At 40.1% G+C, this 24,165-nt stretch overlaps 1 protein-coding gene across 1 annotated transcript in view; it reads left to right on the forward strand.

Moving 5' to 3' along the window:
* Nucleotides 1-24,165, forward strand: part of FMN2 (formin 2) — a 244,572-nt gene that overhangs the window by 106,554 nt on the left and 113,853 nt on the right. Inside the window, 1 exon segment of the mRNA XM_078852229.1 lies at nucleotides 8,930-9,017. Coding sequence (XP_078708355.1) covers nucleotides 8,930-9,017 — 88 coding nt within the window.

Genomic DNA, 24,165 nt, shown 5'->3' on the forward strand with positions numbered 1-24,165 from the left:
ATCGTCATCCACCACTTCTGCTGCAACTCTGCTCTTCTGGACTTGTAAATGAGCTCAGTCTCAATAGCAAATTTCTCCATGTTGTCGTCATCAACTGCTTCCGCTGCACGTCTGCTCTCCTGGTGCCATGAATCCACCTCGCAGGTCCTCTCGTCGTTTTGTATAAATATCTATTCTCGTTGCATCTGTCATCATCTTCCGCTGCAACTCTGCTCTCCTGCAGACGCCATACTATGGCAAGCATGGAGCCCGCTCAGCTCACCGCTGCAGTTGTGAGCATTGTAAACACCTCGCACATTTATCCTGCAATATGTGCAGAACCTGCAAAAGCAGGTGAGGAGGCGACGACAGCGCAATCATGATAGTGATGAGGACATGGACACAAACTTCTTTCAAAGCACGGGCCCTGGCAATTTGGATATCATGGTGGTAATGGGGCAGGTTTCTGCTGTTGAACGCTGATTCTGGGCCCAGGAAACAAGCACAGATTGGTGGGACCGCATAGTATTGCAGGTCTGGGATGATTCCCAGTGGCTGCAAAACTTTTGCATGTGTAAAGGCACTTTCATGGAACTTTGTGACTTGCTTTCCCCTGCCCTGAAGCACAAGAATACCAAGATGAGAGCAGTCCTCACAGTTGAGAAGTGAGTGGCGATAGCCCTCTGGAAGCTTGCAATGCCAGACAGTTACCAATCAGTCAGGAATCAATTTGGAGTGGGTAAATCTACTGTGGGGGCTGCTGTGATCCAAGTAGCCAATGCAGTCACTGAGCTGCTGGTATCAAGGGTAGTGACTCTGGAAAATGTGCAGGTCATAGTGGATGGCTTTGCTGCAACGGGGTCCGCTACCTGTGGTGGGGCGATAGACGGAACACATATCCCTATCTTGGGACTGGACCACCTTGGCAGCCAGTACTTAAGTGGCAAGGGGTACTTTTCAGTGGTGTTGCAAGCACTGGTGGATCACAAGGGACATTTCACTGACATCAGTGTGGGATGGCCAGGAAAGGTGCATGACACTCGCATCTTCAGGAACTCTGGTCTGTTTGAACAGCTGAAGGAAGGACCTTACTTCCCCGACCAGAAAATTACCATTGGGGATGTTGAAATGCCTATAGTTATCCTCGGGGACCCAGCCTACCCCTTAAAGCCATGGCTCATGAAGCCATACACAGGCACCCTGGACAGTAGTAAGGAGCAGTTCAACTATAGGCTGAGCAAGTGCAGAATGGTGGTAGAATGTGCATTTGGACATTTAAAAGCTCGCTTGTGCAGTTTACTGACTACGTTAGACCTCAGTGAAACCAATATTCCCATTTTTATTGCTGCTTGCTGTGTGCTCCACAATATCTGTGCGAATAATGGGGAGACGTTTATGGCAGGGTGGGAGGTTGAGGCAAATCGCCTGGTGGCCGATTACGCGTAACCAGACACCAGGGCAATTTGAAGAGCACAGCTGGGCTCCCTGCACATCAGAGAAGCTTTGAAAACCAGTTTCATGACTGGCCAGGCTACGGTGTGACAGTTCTGTTTTTCTTCTTGATGAAAACCCGCCCCCTTGGTTAACTCTACTTCCCTTACTTCATAAGCCAAGCGACCTCCCCCCTTCGATCACCGCTTTCAGAGGCAATAAAGTCATTATTGGTTCAAAATCATGCATTCTTTCTTAATTCATCACACAAATAGGGGGAAAACTCGCAAGGTAGCCCGGGAGGGGTGCGTGAGGAGGGAAGCACCAGGTGGGGTGGTGGATGAGAGGAGGAGGGAAGGACAAGTCCACACTACAGTTCAAAACTTATTGAATGTCAGCCTTCTGTTTCTTGGACAATCCTCTGGGGTGGAGTGGTTGGGTGCCCATAGCCTTCCCCCTGCATTCTTGGGCATCTGGGTGAGGAGGATATGGAACTTGGGGAGGAGGGCAGGCAGTTATACAGGGGCTGCAGCGGTGGTCTGTGCTCCTGCTGCCTTTCTTGTAGCTCCACCAGATATCTGAGCAGGTCAGTTTGCTCCCGCATTAGCCTCAGCATTGCGTCCTGCCTCCTTCCTCCTCTCATCACGTTCATTTAACGCTTTCCTGGACTCTGACATTGTTTGCGTCCATGCATTCTGCTGAGCTCTTTCAGTGCGGGAGGACTGCATGAGCTCTGAGAACATGTCATCGCGAGTGCATTTTTTTTCGCCTTCTAATGTGCGCTAGCCTCTTGGATGGAGATGATGGGGGAGTGTAGAAACATTTGCAGCTGCAGGAGGAAAAAAAGGGAGAGTAGTCTTTAAAAAGATACATTTTACAGAACAAATGGAGGACTATTTCACACTGAATCAAGCGATTCACATTACATAGCACGTGCTTTTGTTACAAGGTTGCATTTTGTCTCTTATATTGAGTGCCTGCTGGTTTGGTGTGAGACATCACGCACGCTCGACTGGGCAATAGAATTTGGCTTGCAGGCAGCCATGGTAAGGCAAAGGGTTTCGGTTTCTTCAACCTTCACAACATATGGGAATGGTTTGAAACAGCAGCGCCCTCCTTTCCCATACCAAGCAAAGCCTTTTGGGTTGGTCATTTAAAAGGAGGGGATGTGGTTTTCGGGTGAATGTGCAGCACAACCCAACCCCACACACACCCAATTCTCTGGGATGATCGCTTCACCCCCCACCCCACCGCATGGCTAGTATCAGGGAAGATCCCCGTCAGCCAAATGCAAACAGCTTAGTATGAACTGGCCTCCCCCCACCACTTGGATAACAGCGGGGATGATTTCAGCCAAAGGCAAACAGCCCAGCAGAAACGGGACCTCTGAATGTCCCCTTAAACAAATTTTCCGTATTTCAACCAGGTGGCCATGAATAATATCACTCTCCTGAGGCTAACACAGAGAGATAAAGAATGGCTGTTGCTTAAATGCCACCAAAGGCTGGGTCCATTCGCTGCATTTGTTCTGCAATGATTCCAAACTACTTGCTACTGGCTTGGTGTGGTAAAGTGTCCTACTATGGAGCATGGAATAAGGCTGCCCTCCCCAGAAACCTTCTGCAAAGGCTTTTAGAGTACCTCCAGGAGAGCTTCATGGAGATGTCCCTGGAGGATTCCCGCTCCATCCCCAGACACTTTAACAGACTTTTCCAGTAGCTATACCGGCCACGAATGCATCCCAAGTCTTCAGAGCAAATTAATCATTAAACACTTTTGCTTTTAAACCCTGTATTATATTTACAAAGGTACACTCACCAGAGGTGCCTTCTCTGGTTTCATGGTCCAGGAGCCCACCTTGGGAAGGTTGAGAGGGTTTTGGGTTTTAGGGTGATGAACAGTTCCTGGCTGCCGGGGAGAGCCACTTGCCTGCTGTGTGCTGTTCTCAACCTCCTCTTCCTTCTCCATCTTCCTCATCCCTGTTGCTGAGACTCCCCTTTGCAGGTGTCCACAGACAGTGGTGGGGTAGTGGTAGTCCCCTCCCCCTAGAATTGCATGCAGCCACTCATAGAAGCAGCATATATGGGGCTCTGACCTGGAGTGACCATTTGCCTCCTTTGTTTTTTGTTAGGCTTGCCTGAGCTCCTTAATTTTCACATGGCACTGCTGTGTGTCCCTGTTGTAGCCTCTGTCCATCATGCCCTTGGAGATTTTGACATATATATTGGCATTTCGTCTTTTGGAACGGAGTTCTGCCTGCATGGATTCTTCACCCCATACAGTGATCAGATTCAGTACCTCCTGTTCAGTCCCTGCTGGAGCTCTTTTGCGATTCTGGGGCTGCATGGTCACCTGTGCTATTCAGCTTGCTACGCTGGCCAAACAGGAAATGAAATTCAAAAGTTCCCAGGGCTTTTTGCTGTCCCCCTGGCCAGTGCATCTGAGTTGAGAGTCCTGTCCAGAGTGGTCACAATGGAGCTCTCTGGGGTAGCTCCCAGAGGCCAATACCGTCGAATTGCATCCACACTACCCCAAATTTGACCCAGGGAGGTTGATTTTAGCACTAAACCCCTCACCGGGGAGGAGTACAGAATCGATTTTAAGAGCCCTTTAAGTCGACAAAACAGGCTTGGTCACGTGGATGAGTGCAGGGTTATATCGGCCTAACGCTACTAAATTCGACCTAAACTCATAGTATAGACCAAGGCCAAGAGAAGTTAGCATCTGAGTCATCACAGATTTCTTGAACTTGTTCCAAAGGCCCATTCTCCTGACCCAGATTCATTGCCATCAAAAGTATGTAAAGAAATAACCCATTTGATGAGTGTAATAAAACAGCCCCAAAATAACAGCTGTTGATTACATACAGTTCAGTTAACTCACTTAGCCAATGCATCTTTGGAGTCAATGAGCATGGTCACTGGCTGTTAGGCTTTAGCCAGCTCCAGTGCATCTCACTGAATGCAGGAGCTGTAGCGCTCTACTCCTTGCTTCCACTCCTTTAACAGCAAAGGAATTTTCCTGGTTGGCCGGTGTTGGATATTTTGGCAATAGCAGCCATAACTGGCTTCCTATGCTAAACACTTTGCAGCAGGATTCCTTCCTGATCAGTATTTTACTCCAGCCTTACTTTTGGGATTGTCTTAACCCCTTTCTGTTTTAAAGAAGCCACTGGATGTCCTCAGTCCCTTAATTTAATTATAAATCTCGTGTCTTTATGGGAAACATGTACAATTCCGTTTGGTATTATTTTTAGGGACCTATACACTTCCACCAGAAATTTGTTACCCTTAGACTGTTCGTAATAAAGTATGTCTACACTGTAATTAAAAACCGGTGGCTAGCCCATGCCAGCTGGCTCAGGCTCATGGGGCTCTTGCTAAGGGGCTGTTTAAGTGTGGTGTAGATGTTTAGGCCTGGGTTGGAACCCCATGTCCCAAGTCACCAGCCATGGGTCTAATTGCAGTGGAGACCCTACAAGGCTTTAGTTCCTTCCCAGTGAAGGGGATCGAGGCTGATTCATGAATTATTGCTTTGATCTGGTCTTTCAAGTTCTTGTTTGGAAACTTAAGGTTTTGGCATATTCCGTACAAATAGATCCTAGGTTTTGTACAGTTGAGTTGCATGTGTGTGTGATTTATTTTTTGTTTAAGAATTAATTAGTAGTTTTCCTTACCAGCAAGAACCATGGGACGCTTTTGGTTAATGTTAACCGTTAAACTCTGAACCAGAAAGTGAGAATCCTTGCAAAACTCTCCTGCATTACCTAAAGATTATTCTGGGGAAAGTGAATCTTTTTATATTTGTTCCAGGGCTTTTATCATCTAACATCTGTATTGTATTACTATTCACTAAATGTATCTTTGAATATTATTGCTTGTGTTGTCCAATCAGGAATAAATTTGGCATGTAGTTTTGTTTACTAGTCAACAGCAAGGACCACTCAACAGTCAGAAGCTTTGTTTTAGACATTAATGTGCTGATATTATCTGTAGGTTCCTTTTTTCTTTTTTTAATTTATTGAAAGCGGCATTCCAGATTACAAAATAAAAAAGTTGTATATTGTGTCTAAGGTGCCTAGATCTTAGAGAGATTTGATTAGCAACCTTTTGTTGTTTCTCCTTTTAATGGCATCACTAGCCTGTAGCCAGTAGACCTAGACTGCATAACTAATGATTTTATTTTAAATTGTGGGAATTGCTTTAGTCACATATGCTAATATTCATGTTTTGTTAATTAATATTGTATTGTTACAGCCACTGTATTGGAGAAAAAAGAAACAGGAAACTTTGGTGTTCATGCAATTTTTCATGGATTGAATGAAAACTAAAGTTAAGATGCGTATAAAAATCAAAATGAAATAACCTACTTTTTAAATGTAACTAGCCAAAAAGTGGCAATTACTATGTCACAACCTTCTTTTCAATCACTTTTCTATACACTTTGTTCGCAGGCCCAGAAATGATAGATCTTACTCTTCACTTCGATGTTTCTTTGACTCACTCCTTAAAACTCAGAATTCTGGCCCCAGAGATCCAATATGTTCCTAGTTCACATCTTGTACGTAGGCAATGTCTTTTCCTATTTGGTTACAGTGAAAAGTAATGATAATTAATAAATAGTAATTGTTCTGTCTTCCATTAGTTCACTCTGCAACAAGTTCCTGAGCTTTGACCTAACTAGTTTACTTTCCATTTCTTTATCCTGTTGTTTTTTTGAGACTGTTTCTTCCTACAGTGTTTCCACTTACATTTTCATTTGTTCAGTTTCCTGTTTGGAGCAATTATCTTGCCTTCTGCAGACACTGGTTCAAAAGGAACACAAGAAGGACCTCTTTCCTCTGTAGCTGACCACAGCAGGCTTAGTCTGTCATAATTATACTCTTGTGGGATGCTGTACTCTTGGGATCCAAAGCGGTGAAAATATTTCAGTTCCACCCCATCTCCAGAGTTCAATTCATTTCTGTTTAATATTTTTAAAATGAAACTTCTAAAGATTTATTAGTTGACATAGGAGGGGACTTCCTGCTCCTGGAAGAAAGAGTGCTGTAGTCTACAGCAAAATACTTCATGGATTTTCCAGTACTGCACAATCTTTGGAGACATATAAGTGACAGCAGTATAATAATGCTCTTTCTCTGTATAATTGCTTACTTCCTTCATGATGCAGCTCAAGATACTGCCAAGATTTCTATTAGAGGCAATGTAATGGCTGGAAATATTGAAGCCACAGCCTGATGACCAAGAGTTGTTTTATTTTGTAGACAGACATAGATGGTCTTAAATATGTTGATCGTTACAATTAATAGCTTCTCTCCACAGCAAGAAAACCCTTAGAGATTGTTTCTCTGGCTAGATTTGTCTTAAGATGTTCAGGTTTACCTGAGATTTAGAAATTCTAGTTTGAAAGAGAGAGTACTTTGAGTTCCTTCAATGGAAGATCCAGATCAATCTAATTGTTTTTCTTACTTATGAGACCGAGTGCTATCCTTTAATGCTGATATCTGCATTTGACATCGATGTTCAGTAGCTTTTTCAGTCCATTTGATTTTTATGTTTTGAGATTCCTTAATGAGTTTTTTGTCAAATTCTGTTCTGAGTTTAGGGTTGTGTTTTGTTTTGTTTAAATTTATGAGCAAAAGTTAACACATATATTTGGTTTCTGGCTTGCTACTTTTTCAGTTCATCAGTAAGATACAGTGTTTTCATTTCACTGGCTAATTAAAAGAAGGGAGGTGTAGAGAAAGCAAGACAAAATGTAAATTGACTCAGTGAAGACTTTAACTTTTATGGAACAATGTAAGAAGGTAGGCTGCAAAAGCCTGACTCTGGGAGTTCCTCTAGCTTCCTTATTTTAACCAGAGTATCTGCTAAAATCTAAGTCATGCTCTTGTATTTCCATTTAGCCTCTCTTTATACATCGAACTAAAAACCTATATTCACTTTCATGAAATCCTGAAGGAATCAGACTTAGTAATGGTCTGATGGAAAACACCTTGTGTACCTTTATACTTGCCTAGATATAAATCAACTTTTTGGTAGATTAATTCAGTCATCATCAGCTGTACTCTTTCAAATGCTGGGAGAAATCTGGTTTCTGGAACCATCTTTTTTCCAAGACAGAATGGATGATTCAGCCATTTGGGTAGCATCCTCCAGCTAATAAAACCTAAATAGTGACTTTTAAAAAAAATTATGGACATTTTGAATTGTTCAACATTAAATGTGGTTTTGTTCCTTTTCTGTGTATTAAACATTTTTTACTGCTCAGCAATGCTGACTAGAATAGTTTGATTTTTTTGAATCACCTGTCATAAATCAATTAGCTGTTCTTGTTTTATCTGCCAGTCTGGTTCCCCTCAAAAACTAGGAACATAATTGCAACTACAGTTTTTGTCTTAAGACCTTTGTGTGACAATGAATTAAGATTATTTATTTTCTATGAATGCTCCAATTTAATTAAAAATATAAACACCATCAACTGTTGTTAAGGAGTCTGTCGCTTCTGGAAATTGGACCTTTACTGGCTTTAATTACATTTGGCTTTTCAAGAACACTTGAAACTTAATGGCTTGTAGAGAGGAAAGTCTGTCTGTGTCCCTTATATGGTCTGTGAGGAAGAAGTAGTCTCAGTAAAAAAGTAATTGGCATATACTTCTCAGACTATGTAGCAAATTGCTTTTACACCGAAAACTCTTTTGTCTAGGGCCACATAATTTGCCTGATAAGGAATCTTCTCCTGGAGCTACTCTGTGTGTTTTGTAATACTGGAATGAGAAGCAAGAAAGAGGCCACTATGCTTAAAGCTATCTGGAAGTTAGTCTGTAAATTAATTGTTGCTTTTGTGTTTACAGAGCCAACACATGGTATGTACAAATATGTATGTAGCTAATTTTTTAACTCCAGCTACTCAAACTAGCAATTTTGAGGGTCTGATGTAGCTTTCATAGCATATTTTGAGGCCTTTTGTGTTCCCTAAAAGTGATCAAAGAGCATCTCAATATGTACATGGTTATTTTGCTTTCTAAATAACATTCATATTGGCCACTACTGCATCAAACATTCAAATAAATGACATTCTCACAGTTTTAGCTTACATTGAAGCTGGAAATCATTGTGTGGTTTTGGAAACCAAACACATTCCAAAACGCAGTTGGAAACCTTTTATATGACAGCCTGTTTTATACAGATAGTAACATCAGTGTGAGGATGAAGATGGAAATGCAAATCCCAATGGAGGGTGAAATTGTTAGCTTCATTGAAATCAAAGGCAGTTTTTACATTGAATTCAACAGGACCAGGATTTCACTCAGATTATCTGGCTGTCTACACGTGTCATGGCTTACACAGAAAAAGTACATTTTGCATGGCATGAATAACAGCACATTACTTTTTCATCCAATTAAACAAGTACAGTACAAGGTACCTTGCATTTCTTGGATTCGTAACGAGCAATGCAAAATATTTTGTAAATCCTGGCTGCTGATTGCAAGTTAATAAATGTTTCTTTTCTTGGCCAGGTTGTCAAGTTATTAAGCAACAAAAGATCTCAGGCAGTTGGAATACTAATGTCCAGTCTTCATTTAGATATGAAAGACATCCAGCACGGTAAGTACAATAAACTTTTATTAAGTAAGGCTTTCAATAAAAATATTTTTTCTAAAATCCAGAAGGAACTTGATGCCAGCGTGTAGTGTGTATCTACCCATTTGATCAGTGTTACATAATTGCCATGCATTATATACAGAGTTGCACAGTTAATGTGGCTGTTCATTCAAAGCCTTGCAATTTACATTCTTTCACTTGGATTCTGTCAGATATATAAAATCTAGTGTCTTTGGCTCCAGCCTATATTGTATTGTTGATTCTAACTCAGTTAGCATAATTGGAAACCTAGACACCTGGAAATGTTGTGACTTCCATTTTATTTATTTGCTGTGTAAAATCGCTCCTACATTTAGTATTAGAATATCACGTATAGACTTCTTAGTTGCTTTATCTTCAAGAATGTTATAAAGAGAAACATTTTGTTGAGATTTGTAATATTTTTCACTTTTATAGTAGGATGGCAGAAAAGAGGAGTTATATTTTTATTCAGAGTGTCCTTTATGCTTCCCAGGGGCTTTGAATAGATTTAAAGCAGACTGATCTGTCCTGTGAAGTGCCAGCCTACCTATTAAATAAACATGGTTTCAAGTATAGTGCAGACTTAATAAATCATGGGGAAAAAAAATTCAAGCTTTCTAGCCTACATCTTTACAGACCTGAATTCCATTTGCTGTGCTTAGATTATTTTGTGGAATAATTCAGATTTAGAACAAATTTTCCTGTGATCTGTCAGCTAGTGAGTAACTCTTAATCACAATTTAAGTTTTTATTAAATTGTTTTGATGGTTACTAGACTTCCTCAAGCTGAAACATTTAGGATGGTAGTCATAGAATAAGGCGCCAGTACTGGCGCCAAGAAATACTTGGTATTTCTAAAGCTGGCAGATGTAGTTCAGTTAAGTCATTGAGTGAAATCTGAAAACAATGATATGGTCCTTTCCTTCAGTCAAATATTCAACTTGGTTTGAGTTAATAATGAGAACCTTATGAACAAAGGAGTCCGCCTAACATCTGTGTCTGTGGTAAAGCCAATGCGAGTTCATTGAAAATGTGCTTGCTTAACATGCAATACTAACAATAACATGGCATGAATGTCTGTAGTTGAAGGGGGTCAAACAATATTATGCTTAACCTTTATCCTATTAGAATGTTAAGTATATAGGATCATCTGTCATACAAGTTGCATACTATTTTGTAAAAATAACAGGAGTACTTGTGGCACCTTCGAGACTAACAAATTTATTTGAACATAAGCTTTCGTGAGCTACAGCTCACTTCATCGCATGCTGTAGCTCACGAAAGCTTATGCTCAAATAAATTTGTTAGTCTCTAAGGTCCCACAAGTACTCCTTTTCTTTTAGTGGATACAGACTAACACGGCTGCTACTCTGAAACCTGACACTATTTTCTATATTCCCCTTCAATAGCTGTTAGTTTAAAAGAAAAAAAAATCTTTGCTAAAGCATAGTGCACGATTGTCCTTACTTACATGTTGTCTGAAATATGACTGAAATTGTGAAATAGAAGCAACATTTTTCTATTAGGGAAGCTTTTGGAAAATAATGCAAAGAATCTGTTGCTTGATGGTTAACGCAGTTTTGGAGGCAGGAAAGGAGCACTGATGGGGCTGAGCAAGGCAGATGATGTGCTACAAAATGACGCAACATCAAGCATGCCTCTCATCAATCCAAACTAGCCTCCCCCATATTTCCATTTCAGACTTACACCCAGACATTTTCCCAGGACAGATAGATATCCTCCCTCTTCCTTTCCAGACATCCCATGTGCACTTTCCAGTATGGGCAGATGCACCCTCTCAGACCTGCTCAGTTTGCTGATCCTGGATTGATGTTGGGTAGCCAGGGTGTGGGTGCTTAGTGCTAATGCTCCTGGGGAGGAAGGTTCTATTACACTTCCCTTCCTCCTCCTTTGACCCAGGACCAGCTGTCTCAACACTGGGCCTACAAGTAGCTTCCCCTGCTGCCAGCCCTTGGAGAACATGGAAGCAGAAGCCACCTGTCTGTAAATGTCCTGTATTTTGGCCCGGATTTCACTCTCCTGAGAACCGCAGGCCAATCTGCTGGTTATATGACAATGGTAAAGAACAACATCATGCAGCATCATCATTGCTAGCTTTTGCGATTATATTGATAGTCTTGTGATACTTGGTGTTTTTCTTAAGGCCCCACCTTCTGAAGTCAAACGATTTGAGAAAATCTGAGTTTCGATTTTTTTTAATGAGGTTACTGCCCACATGATTACATTGAAAATCTTGCAGATGTGAATAGAGTGAACCCTAAAGGTTCAGAAGCCAGAAAGCAAATTATACATTTTGGGTGGTTGTTATTTATTTAAACCTCACTATTGTTTGGGGTCTGATTTTTGGACATTTGGGGTTGGCAACACCGAAGAGCCAATTTCTTCTAACTCTGAACAAGGAAGTTCATCATAGTTCATCAGAGTTGAGTGCCCCAGGCACCTCTGCAGGCTCCAAATTTCTGCTGATCTCACCTGGACCCTAACTGGGAGACTGAATCTCCTGGGGAAACAAGGAGACTGAAACAGGAGGTGAGAATAAAACACTTCTACTCTCTATAGTTACAGTGAGGGTGTATCAGCTGTAGCTGGTACACCCTATCTGGGACTGAGGTGAAATTCTGGCCCTGTTGAAGTCAATGGCAAAATACCTGTTGACTTCAGTGGGCCAGAATTTAACCCTAGGACTAGTGCTGAACTCCCATTTCTTTCTTGTCAGACCTCACAGCATAGACTTTGTGGGATGAGTGGAGGTTCCCTGTGCAGCTTGGGGATTTTGGAGTGTGAGGGAAGAGGGAAGCACGTGCAAGGCCATAGAGCAAGCACTGGATGGCAGCCTCTATGATCCCCCACCTCTCAGAGAGGGTCAAAGGAGACTGAAACAGCCCTGGAAATAGTCTACCCTCCTCGCTCCCAAAGGAACTAGGATTCTCAGTGCTGCCCCCTACCTGTGGCTCCTGCAGAGTCTGTGACATTGTTAATGGAGTTAACATGACATTTACCATGACTTGGCTGAGGCAGCACATTTCCCTCTCCCCACCCCTTACCTCAGTGTCTGGGTTTCTCCCTCCTCCTCCTAGTTACTGCCAACATTTGTGATCTTAGACACCTCCCTCCCAAATAATCAGGTTGTCGATGAATATTAATTATTAAATCATAGCCCCAAGAGCCTAGCTTCACTTTCTATTTATGCCTCATTTAACTTGGACTTGAAGGCATGTAAATATCTAGTAGTAATATATTTTTACCAGCTTTTATAGCCTGACTATTACAGTAACAGAGAAACTGATAAGGGAGCAGGAGCAGAGAATTTAAATAACCTTTCAGTGAAAAATTGATGAAGTATGTAAATAGGGTATTTGCTGTATTTGCATAAATTCAAAATTTCTAGATCTTCACTCATAATTGTTATGCTGTTAGAATAATGAAACCAGTAATATCATTAATACTACACTTATGCTCTACTTTACTCCATTTTGCAGTCCGTTCTGCTTGATTTTGTGCTACAAATCTAAAGAAACAGTACACAGCCGAAAGTGCAGTTCTGGAATGCTTATTTCTGAATTTCCTGAGTAGTTAGAACAAAATAATTGTCCCCACTAACAGTCTGTTTTACTATGCATTTCTTTATCTTGGTTCACTGGGATATATCATACTCTGTACACAGATATTCCTTGTGTGAGTGTAAGGCACATCTGTTGAATGCAGAGGAAATGTTAATTACTTGCAAAGGCAACTTGTACAGATTTTAAGACCACTGTATAACTTAGCAAGTGAGACACTGTATCAGGATTCCTTCTTTTGAAAACAAAACTCAAATGATTTTAGGAATTTAGGTGAAAACTGGGGTAAGCATGAGCCCAAATGGCTAATTTGGGGTTGCAAGTTACAGTTACATGGTTGTAACTCATTTTTAATAGTTTTAAAATAATTTGAAACTTCAGGCAAACATTACACTTAATTTCATCGCTTCTGGAAATTGCATAATATTGGTAAAATATATTCTTAAAACAAATTTTAATTCTACTTGACAGATGATGTTGAAAATTTGAATAGTAATCATTTGTGCTGTTTCTCCAACTATGGTCTCTTTACTATCTGGAGTCTGCTACTGTTTTCTGAGTTTGTGATTAGGTGACATTTCATGCAAGCTTGCAGCAGGAGCAGTACAATGTACACTGAGTTATCTCCTTTGGTCAGGGGAACATAAGTGGCAGCTAATGAAATTGGGCTAGTCTGTTTCTTTCTTTGAATTGGATTCAGTAAGACGCTTGCCCAAATTCTGGTTGCTGTTTAGACATTTTACAGTGTGGAAGGAATCCTTTTAATGAGCAGAACATATTTTTTATTGAATCCTAATAGATCTTTCTAGTAGTGCTTTAAAGTTGTTGAGTTTTTTTTATAGATTTTAATTGCTAACAGATCTTCCAATTGTCTATCATGTGTTGGCTAGAATTTTAAGAAATGTTATTCTCTTTAATCCCAATGCCATTTTCTATGTATTTAGATGCTGCAGTACAAAAAGAAGTTTTTCTCATGGTTTCCCTGTTTTCATGCGTGCGCTTACTGATGCTCAATCATTACAATCATCTATCAATTACCTGAAACACTTTACCCAGTCATTTTTCTTGTTTTTTTTTTGGGGGGGGGGAGGGAGAGGTGGGGTATACCACTAATATCCTTCGTTCATTTTAGCCAGTATTATGTTCCCACTGGAATCATGACTGCATTTGGCTTCAAGACTCAGCCAATGTTTGAGAGAGGCCAGTCAAGCACTTCTCATGAATTTTTCCTTTATATCTCAGATTTTCTTTTTTAGATGCAATATGGTGACTTCAAGATCCATTTGGTTTTTTTTTCCAAAAGGTCAGAAATGCAAGCCATGTTTAAACTGGGAGTTTATCACAATTTCAAATAGCAGTTTCAGTGCTGAGTGATAAAGATTCTATTTAAAGGACATCATGGTAACGGCTATGTTGAAAGTAAGATATTAGGGCTGATTGAAAATTTTCCATTGAAACTTTTTTGACAAAATTTAAGTTTTTATCAAATGAAAACTTTTTCTGCATCTGCTTTCCTCAAAAAGAAAAGAAAAAAGAAATAAAACAAATCTTTTTTTTTTTTGGCTGAAGACCAAACATTTTTTATTTTTGGCAAGATTTATTTTTTTAGTTTTCAGGTGAAAATAATAATTAAAGAAGTATTTTTATTGTGTTTGGTGGTGGTTCAAGTATCAGAACTGGTTCTGTGGTAGTAATTGGGCATTGCCAGGCTATTTTTAAGGTATCATCCATTTCTGAAAAGAGATTCCATTTAATAATGGCATTGTGGGTGTTCCAGGTCATGTTCAGTAATTTCCCTATCAAGTTTACTCGTTTTAGAGGTAAAACAGTGTTTTATCCCCTAACTGCTACCTTGTTAAACTTAACTCTAGAAGTGAGGCTGCATTTTTTCCCTCTCAAATATCATCACAAATAATAAAGGTTTTATAGAAATAATTGTTAGCTGTGCAAACCCATTGCCTTTAATTTAATTTTTCACACGCATATGTGAAAGGAATGTAGTAAACCAAATCAGCTGCTGATGTACATGTATCTCTCAACCTGCAAAGGCCCAAATGTGAGATGCAATGTGTGGCGAAGACAAAAAATACATTCGGGAAACTTAAAAGCTAAGGGATCCACTCCTGTAGTGTAAATAACTAACTGTAACTTCAGTTTCATTAGTGTTTCATTTTTGATACAAATATTTTTCAGTGATAAATGTGAAGGGCTCAAAAGTAGAAAAAATGCATATTGTTAAAATCAGCAGAAATAATTAAAGTATTCATCTTCACTATGGCCCTGAATACATTCAGGGAGCAGGTCTGTTAAATAAGAAGGTACCATTTTTCAAAGTCAATTTTGCAGCACAGAACCACCTTTTGAGCAAGAATGTGTGTGGAATAGAAGGCATTTTATGGAGAACCTAGTGGTGGACTTTTCTCCCCATCAAATGGAGACAGCAAAAATGTATAGATTTTATTTATAAAGCCAGAAAGGGATTACTATGATCATCTAGTCAGACCTCCTATTTAACACAGGACATAGAACTCCCTTGAATTAATTCCTGTTTAAACTAAAGCCTATCTTTTTAGAAAAATATCCAATATTGATTTAAAAATTTCTTTCACATGGAAGAATGATGTGAGAATAGAGACACTATCACAACCCTTGGTAAATTGCTCCAATTGTTAATTACCCCCACTGTTGAAAATGTGCACCTCAATATGAATTTGTCCAATTCAGCTTCTAGTCATTAGATCTTGGTATAGAAAAGGCAAGAGAAAGATGGAAGCTGTTTCTTTCTTTGTAAGGAACAATTTGTTTCCTCTTGGTTTTTAAGCTTGTATTAATTGATCATCACAAATACAGTAATCATAAAAATAACAGGACTGGGTGTATAAACCCTCTCCCCCCCAAAAAAAAAACTATCCAAACCACATGTTGCCCCTTCTCCCTCCAAATGAAAACAACACCTGGGTTGGGGAAGCCTGTAGTTAGAGTAACAACATTTGACAACAAATATCATATTTCACACTAATGAATATTCCAGTTTCTTCCCAGTTAAAAATGTACAATGTGTTTCTTTCCAATGTGGAAATGAATCTCGGTTGACTAAACCTGTTGAGCTTATTTAAGTGCGTTTCTTGTAAATGTTGAGAATAGCAGTCTGGAAAAAATATTATAAAAGGCTCTGTGTTTGTCCATTTTGCTTGTATATCATCTTTTCCATTTCAGTAGTTTCCTGTACTTTGTTTCCACCATTCCTCTTGTTGTGACAGGTTCAGGGCTCTTGAATTTTCTAACTGCATATCTAGCTGTGAGCAATATTCTATTAGAGAATTGCTGTGAAAATCCTCAAACACTATCTGGACACCATCCTTTAGTTGTCTTAATGCCTTCTGCTTAGACACACCTACCCTGACCCTCCCTCCCCACCAAGAGTATTTTTTTCTATTGTGAGACGCCACAGTCCCTCATGAAGAGAAGCTCCTTAGCTATATTTGACAGCTAATAGCCCTTTCCTCTCTGATAATGAAAACTTTTAGCATAGCAATACAATTTTGTTGTTGAACAGAGATTTAATCTATACTGTGGTGTTATTTAAACTATTTGAACAAAACATTATATTCAAAAGATAAAGCAGCAAGAGTGCAAAATATGTTCTTGCACAACTTTTGCTGATTATTTTTCACTGTTCCATACTTTCCATCCCTCTGAAAGGTCTGCCTCTCCAAAGCTCCTTTCATGTCCTCAATCCTTCACTTCCACTCTGGTCCTGCTACTTTAAAAGCTCTGCTTCCCATCCCATTCTTTATTTTTGGAACCACACTGGTCCAGTAATAATGCATTCCTCACAGGTCCTGCCTTGTCTCTGCTACTCATATAACTTGCACATGCAAGTTCTGCCTGTTCTCTGGTGTGATCAGTGATCAGAGGGAGTCTGGTGGGTATCAGCTGGAAGTAAGGACGTTGCAATATTGACATCAACAAGAAGAAATCTGGTTATGGGGAGATGGAAAGAGCCACTAGTTCATCCAGCCTCAATTAAAGCCCAATCCTGTTTCCTGGACAATTCAGATTATTTTACTAAACATCATATTTGCACCATATCTGCCATAACTTGGTTTCTTAAGTTGTCTAACTCTGGCTTTGTATTTGTGCACTACAGAAAACATTTTGCCCTGTGACTTTGAAAGGTAGATGTTGCACAGGAAGTGAACTACTTTAATTTAAAAAGTGCTAATGGACAATTTAAAAAAAAAAGACTTAAGATAAATGTGATTGCTTGCAATGCAAATTAACAAGGGGAAAACTTAATAAATAACTTCTTACTCAACACTAGCTGACATGGGCTGGAAAATACATTTTGCTATGGCTATTATTCTTTCTAGTGAGAGACTTAAGAGGCTCAATGTGTTTAGTTTATCCAAAAGAAGGTTAAAAGGTGACTTGATCACAGTCTAAAAGTACAGCTATGGGGAAAAGATTTTTTTGATGTTGGATGGCTCTTTAATCTAGCAGAAAAAAGCACAAGAGTCAAAGGTTGGAAGCTTAAGTTTCACAAATTGAATCTAGAACATAAGAACAGCCATGTTACTGGGTCAGACCAGTGTACCCTATCTTCTGACGGTGGCCAATGCCAGGTGCTTCAGAGGGAATGAACAGAACATTGTACTTTTCCAGTGTGTGTGTTCACTCTGGGGGGGTTTGGAACAGGTGCCCCTGGGGCGCAAGGGATTTTCCCTGCTGCATTCCTGCACATGCCTTCTCTTTGTCAGAGCTGCCTGCAGAGCAGACTCCATCTTGGCCATGAGGCTGCTAAAGTTACACATGATTTTATAGACCTCTATTACTGGGGTCGGCAACCTTCATAATGTGTCACATCAGGGTAATCCGCTGGTGGGCCACGAGACATTTTGTTTATGTTGACCACGGTTTGTTGTTCCTGGCCAATGGGAGCTGCGGGAAGCAGCAGCCAGCACATCCCTGCAGGATGCCCAGTCGCCAAGTTTTGTGAGATCTGTTCAGTTTGCTTTGAACTTAACTATCTTGAGTAATTTTGTATAGTCTGCAAATTTGGTATAGTTTAAAAATTTTTCCACCTCACTGTTTACCCCTGTGTCCAGATCATTTAAGAATATGCTGAACAGCACTGTTCCCAGTATAGATCCTTGGGGATACTACTATTTACCTCTCTCCATTCTGAAAACTGACCTTTATTTCCTATCTTTTAATCAGTTAACAGTCCATGACAGGACCTTCCCTCTTACCCCATGACAGCTTACTTTGTTTAAAAGCCTTTTGTGAGGGACCTTGTCGAAGGTTTCCTGTAAGTCCAAGTACAGTATATCCACTGGATCGTCTCTGTCCACATATTTGTTGACCCCCTCAAAGAATTCCAATATATTAGTGAGGCATGATTTGCCTTTACAAAGGCCATGGTGACTCTTTCTGCCAATAAATCATGTTCATATATGTGTCAGATAATTCTGTTCTTTTTCTGTAGTTTCAACCAATTTGCCTGTTACTGAAGTTAGGCTTACCGGCTTGTAATTGACAGTATCACCTCTGGAGCCTTTTTTAAAAGTTCATGTCACATTAGCTATCCTTTAGTCATCTGGTACAGAAGCCGATTAAGTGATAGATTACATGCCATACTTAGTTCTACAATTTACGAGTCCCTTCAGAACTCTTGGGTGAATAGTATCTGGTTCTGGTGACGTATTACTGAACTGATCAATTAGTTCCAAAATCTCCTCTATTGACACCTCATTCTGGGACAGATCCTCAGATTTGTCACCTAAAAAGAATGGCTCAGGTGTGGGAATCTCCCTCATATCCACTGCAGTGAAGAAATAAGTACATTAGCGTAAGTAAGGGTTGGAACAGCCTACTTAAGGATGTGGAAAATTCTATATAATTTCAAGTCCTCAAAGAATCAATCCTGAAGCACTTGCATGAGAGGAAAGTGATCAGGAACAGCCAGCATGGATTCACCAAGGGAAGGTCATGCCTGACTAATCTAATCGCCTTCTATGATGAGATTACTGGTTCTGTGGATGAAGGGAAAGCAGTGGATGTATTGTTTCTTGACTTTAGCAAAGCTTTTGACACGGTCTCCCACAGTATTCTTGTCAGCAAGTTAAGGAAGTATTGGCTGGAAGAATGCACTATAAGGTGGATAGAAAGCTGGCTAGATTGTCGGGCTCAACGGGTAGTGATCAATGGCTCCATGTCTAGTTGGCAGCCGGTATCAAGTGGAGTGCCCCGAGGGTCGGTCCTGGGGCCGGTTTTGTTCAATATCTTCATAAATGATCTGGAGGATGGTGTGGATTGCACTCTCAGCAAATTTGCAGATGATACTAAACTGGGAGGAGTGGTAGATACGCTGGAGGGGAGGGATAGGATACAGAAGGGCCTAGATAAATTGGAGGATTGGGCCAAAAGAAATCTGATGAGGTTCAATAAGGATAAGTGCAGGGTCCTGCACTTAGGACGGAAGAACCCAATGCACAGCTACAGACTAGGGACCGAATGGCTAGGCAGCAGTTCTGCGGAAAAGGACCTAGGGGTGACAGTGGACGAGAAGCTGGATATGAGTCAGCAGTGTGCCCTTGTTGCCAAGAAGGCCAATGGCATTTTGGGATGTATAAGTAGGGGCATAGCGAGCAGATCGAGGGACGTGATCGTTCCCCTCTATTCGACATTGGTGAGGCCTCATCTGGAGTACTGTGTCCAGTTTTGGGCCCCACACTTCAAGAAGGATGTGGATACATTGGAGAGAGTCCAGCGAAGGGCAACAAAAATGATTAGGGGACTGGAACACATGAGTTATGAGGAGAGGCTGAGGGATCTGGGATTGTTTAGCCTGCAGAAGAGAAGAATGAGGGGAGATTTGATAGCTGCTTTCAACTACCTGAAAGGGGGTTCCAAAGAGGATGGCTCTAGACTGTTCTCAATGGTAGCAGATGACAGAACGAGGAGTAATGGTCTCAAGTTGCAGTGGGGGAGGTTTAGATTGGATATTAGGAAAAACTTTTTCACTAAGAGGGTGGTGAAACACTGGAATGCGTTACCTAGGGAGGTGGTGGAATCTCCTTCCTTAGTGGTTTTTAAGGTCAGGCTTGACAAAGCCCTGGCTGGGATGATTTAACTGGGAATTGGTCCTGCTTCGAGCAGGGGGTTGGACTAGATGACCTTCTGGGGTCCCTTCCAACCCTGATATTCTATGATTCTATGATTCTAAGTCTTTAAATCAAGGGTGGATATCTTTAAAAAAGGTATAGTGTAACTCAGACAAATTATGGGTTGGATGCAGAAATTATTGGGTAAGGTATTTTGGTCTGTGATTTATAGTAAGTCAAATAAGTTGTTTATAAAGGTCCTTAAAAGCTATGAATCTAGTACTGACCGCTGCTGGTCATTAGGTGAGCCATTGTTCTGAAGTAGTATGACAATTTCTGTACTCCTTAATAATAGCAGTGAGTTTCACTATGTTCTATATAGTTACTGTTATAAATGCCATACTCCAGTTTGATAGTATATAACCATGATAGATGTGTAAAATAAAGAATAAAGCACTATTCAAAAAATATTGTTGCAGAAGGTTCAAGTATTTTCTGTTCATGAACTGAAATCATGGATGATAAGAGTGCTATAATTAAATTTATCATGCCTATCTCCAAATACAAGGTACGTGGAGAGAAACAGTCCAATATTAATCCTGCTTTAACAAACTTTTTAAAAATAATTAATTATTGAAACTGCAGTGAAGCATTGAATGAATAATTTTTTCTGGAAGAAAAGACTAACTTCTGGAAAATTTAGTTTTTTATTCACTCCTGTTTAATCACAAGGCTTGATTTATCTTAATATCGATTCCAAGTTGTCACCAAGAATTGATTCGGAAATATTTCAAATCCTTTTTTCCTATACCAAATTCCATGCCCTTCTTGAGCAAGCTCACATATTGAATCAGATCCTTTAATTGTTTCATTCTGCTGTGTGCTAGCTTTTGCTGAGTAACCACATAGTTTTATTGCTGTAACCCTTGTCCTTTTTCCTCAGTCCCTCTGAACTCATCTGCAACCCTCTTTCTTGCATCATGCCTGTTGGTAGATTGCAAACTCATAAGGGCAGGGACCCTGTCGTCTTATATTTGTTCAAAGAACTTCTTAGTACTTTTAGGAGCTGTGAAATTATAATTGATGATAGTAATAGAATATATGATAGTAGTTTTCCAGAAGGTGAGCACTAAAGTCAAACCACATTAGAAGGGAAAGTAATGTGCTAAAACTGCCCATATGTATCTGTAATTCCTAATACATTTATACTATAGTGTTTGTTTTTAAGTTGTATGGCACATTTAAAGCATACATAGAATCCCTGACTGACCACTTGTACTAGCAATGATGCTGACACCAAGGTCAAGGTTGGAGTTGTAATTGAATGTTAGAAGCTTGCAATGAAGTGGGCAAGGATTTCTGAGCCTTGGATGAAGGACATAGACAATCTCCCTGAGATAGGTTTTTAAGTGGTGAGAGAATGTGTCTGGCCTATTTAACATCCCTGCACCTGGGTTCCTCCTGCCCAGAGTGCGAGTATGGCTCCCTTGAAGTTGAGGAAAGGGAAAATTGTGCCGGAGCAGCAATTTTTCCTTAACCATTTTATTGGGACCACATGGGGTTCACTACTTAGATACTTCATATAAGTTTTTCCATTAGTTACCAGACCCCATCTTAGGACATACCAGTCTCGATGTCTTTCCCATTTGGAAATTTACACTTAATTTTTTACAAAGCCTGAAAAACCTTTAATATTAAACCACTCAAAATCATTTCATATGTTTGTAATGAATTTGCAATAAATTACATTTTTTAAACAATGAGGAAAATTATAAAATTTTCTCATAATGCTGCAATCAGCACACAGACTAATCACTGCCACATTGTATATTTTTGGTGCGTTAACGATTTTTTAAGGACACACCAGCACATCTAATTTTATAGGGAAGTTTTGTAAGAATTGTGACTTCAGGAGAACATATTTCTTCATTGCTTCAGCTGAAAGGCTGTGCTCTTTCTTAAGTTCAGTAATGTGGGAATTTCCAAAGAGAAAAGTGGAGGAAAGTTTTAATCTCCCAAGTGAGCATTAATAAACTAGCACCACTGGTCTGATTTGTGCACTTCACAGTCATCACAAGATTACTGGTCAGGAAATAAAAGTATAACAGAATTTTTTTTGTTTGCTAATAGCATGGGTAACATGCTGTGGTTAAGAAATTTCACCTGTTTCCTCATGAGGAACTTTTCCCAATATTCACACATGTACCAAAGCATTATTGAATCAGACTTGGGCACTCAATACAGTCACAAAAGTGAAAAACAGCTAATTAATATTTCCTCAAATAAGATCTGCCAGTGTCATTAAATCTTCCCTTTTCTGTAAAGTGGACAGATTTGAGGGAATTAAGGTGTTTGCCACTACAGGTTGTGTGTGTTCGTTCTCACAATATACTTAATAGGCCACTGTACCTCTCCCATTTACAGATATTTGCTAACAAAGGAGCTGTTTGAATACAACCATTGTAGCTGGGGATTGTGATATCAGTGTGCTGAAGCAGACTCTCTCTGTTCCAGCCCACCCAGGATAAATAAAAGTGAATGTATTTTTAAAGGGCTTATAAAATCATGACAACAATGTATGCTGTCAAAAGTTGCTGGCTGGTGTTTTTGCCCAGGACATACAAAGTGGTTGTTGAGTAAGGAGAAGGATTGTGCAGTGGTTAGGGTGCTAACCAGGACTGTGGGAGACCCAGGTTCACTTCCCTTCTTGCCAAAGACTTCCTGTGTGACCCTGGGCAAGACAGTTATTCTCTCTGTGCCGCAACTCTGATCTATCAAAGAGAGGTAATAGCACTTTGCTATCTCAAATTGGGCTGACAGCATAAATACATTGACAGACTGTGAGGAGCTCAAAGACTGTGATGATGTGTGCCATGTAAGTATCTAAGGTAGGTATATAAAATATTTGTTTAAAAGAGACCTTAATTCAGCATTTAAAAATGGCTGACAAACGGAAGGGAAGTTTAGTCTCAGGAGAGCAGCTGTACTTCAACCACTCATTATTTCAGAGAACAGTACAACTGGATGTTCAGAAGGATACAATGTAAGGAAAGGGTTCCTTCTTCAAGACTTTTTTTTAATAGTAAAAGAGATTTCCAAAATGAGAGGATAATGTGTAATTCTTTTAGTTACAATGTCTTAGAACCATGTTGTTCTGCACAGAGAGAAAAGGCTCTGGAGTTCTCATGACCCGGAGTCATACATAAAATGACTCCCATGCTCTGTGTGCCACTCTCACTGACAGGTAAAGCAGGGAAATCAGGCTGATCAGTGTTTTGCTAGCCCAGCCTGGTGGCAGATGATCAAACAGACCTGGTTGTGTTGATTAAAAGAGGAGACATAGGACTGAAGACTCCAACTGTACATTTCCAAAAGCTAAAGATGCTGCTGGAAGAATGTCAGTTTAGGGGGCTATAAAGTATGGAACAACCATCTCAGTGTGTGGTGTACTCTTTTTTTCCATTGGCTGGCTGTAGTTAAAGCTTCCTTATCATGGTGCCATCATATCTCCTGACATTTAGCTTGAAAGGCTGGGTTGGACCCAACAACAAATGATCAGAATCATTTTATGTTAATAGTATCTTTTCCATAACCTAGGAATGCTTCCTGCACTAATTGGGTGATACCAGCATTTCCAAGACATCCTTTGGGAGTCCGGGAGAAGCATTTACAAAACGTCGGAATGTTGGAAATGCTTCACATCAACTACGTCACTTAATGTTTCAGTTGTTTTGACCTAGTCATGCTGCACCACAGAGATACACAGTGTACTACATCATCACCTCAAAGATGGCTAGGGCAAAGTGTTACTAAATCATCAGATTGAAAACCCCTGTATGCTTTGACTGCTAGTTCAAGTTTTGTAGTTCCACCAGATGGCACTAGTGGACTGTTCTGTCCCTGCTGAAGAGTGTAGGCCAAAGTGTTGGGCTAGATACCACTCCTTTTGGAACACCATCATTGCACTGGGGAAATGATAGTGTGTGAGCATCTGGCAGTCCATATCGGAAGTGGTAATGAGTTTGGAAGTGCCTTTTGTTTCTCTGCCCCTTGCAGCACCAGGTGGCCACAAACAATTTCTTGAAGGGGTCGCCTTTTAGCTGGTAGCCACAAATTTCTTGTTTCTCTTGGGACTTGATTATTCCACACTGAATTTCTAATCATCACTCTGAATTTTAAGTATTAAAATATTGAACTTTCTATGTCTATGCATCTGTTTGTTCTACTATTAAAAGTACTGGCATCATCTAGGGGTTTTATGTAATTTCATGTAATGTTTAGGTAGTTCTTATTTTTTAAGATTGAAATATTTGCACAAAAAATGGCACTTAATGTTAAAATTCAGGGGTAGGAATTTCAGAAACAGCCACCATTGGCCTTCCTTTCTTGGCTTTCTTTTAAGTCAATGGTAAACGTCCATTAAAGTTGAGTGCTTTTGAAAAT

This window comes from Lepidochelys kempii, chromosome 3 (genome assembly GCF_965140285.1).
Source record: "Lepidochelys kempii isolate rLepKem1 chromosome 3, rLepKem1.hap1, whole genome shotgun sequence".
NCBI lineage: Eukaryota > Metazoa > Chordata > Testudines > Cheloniidae > Lepidochelys > Lepidochelys kempii.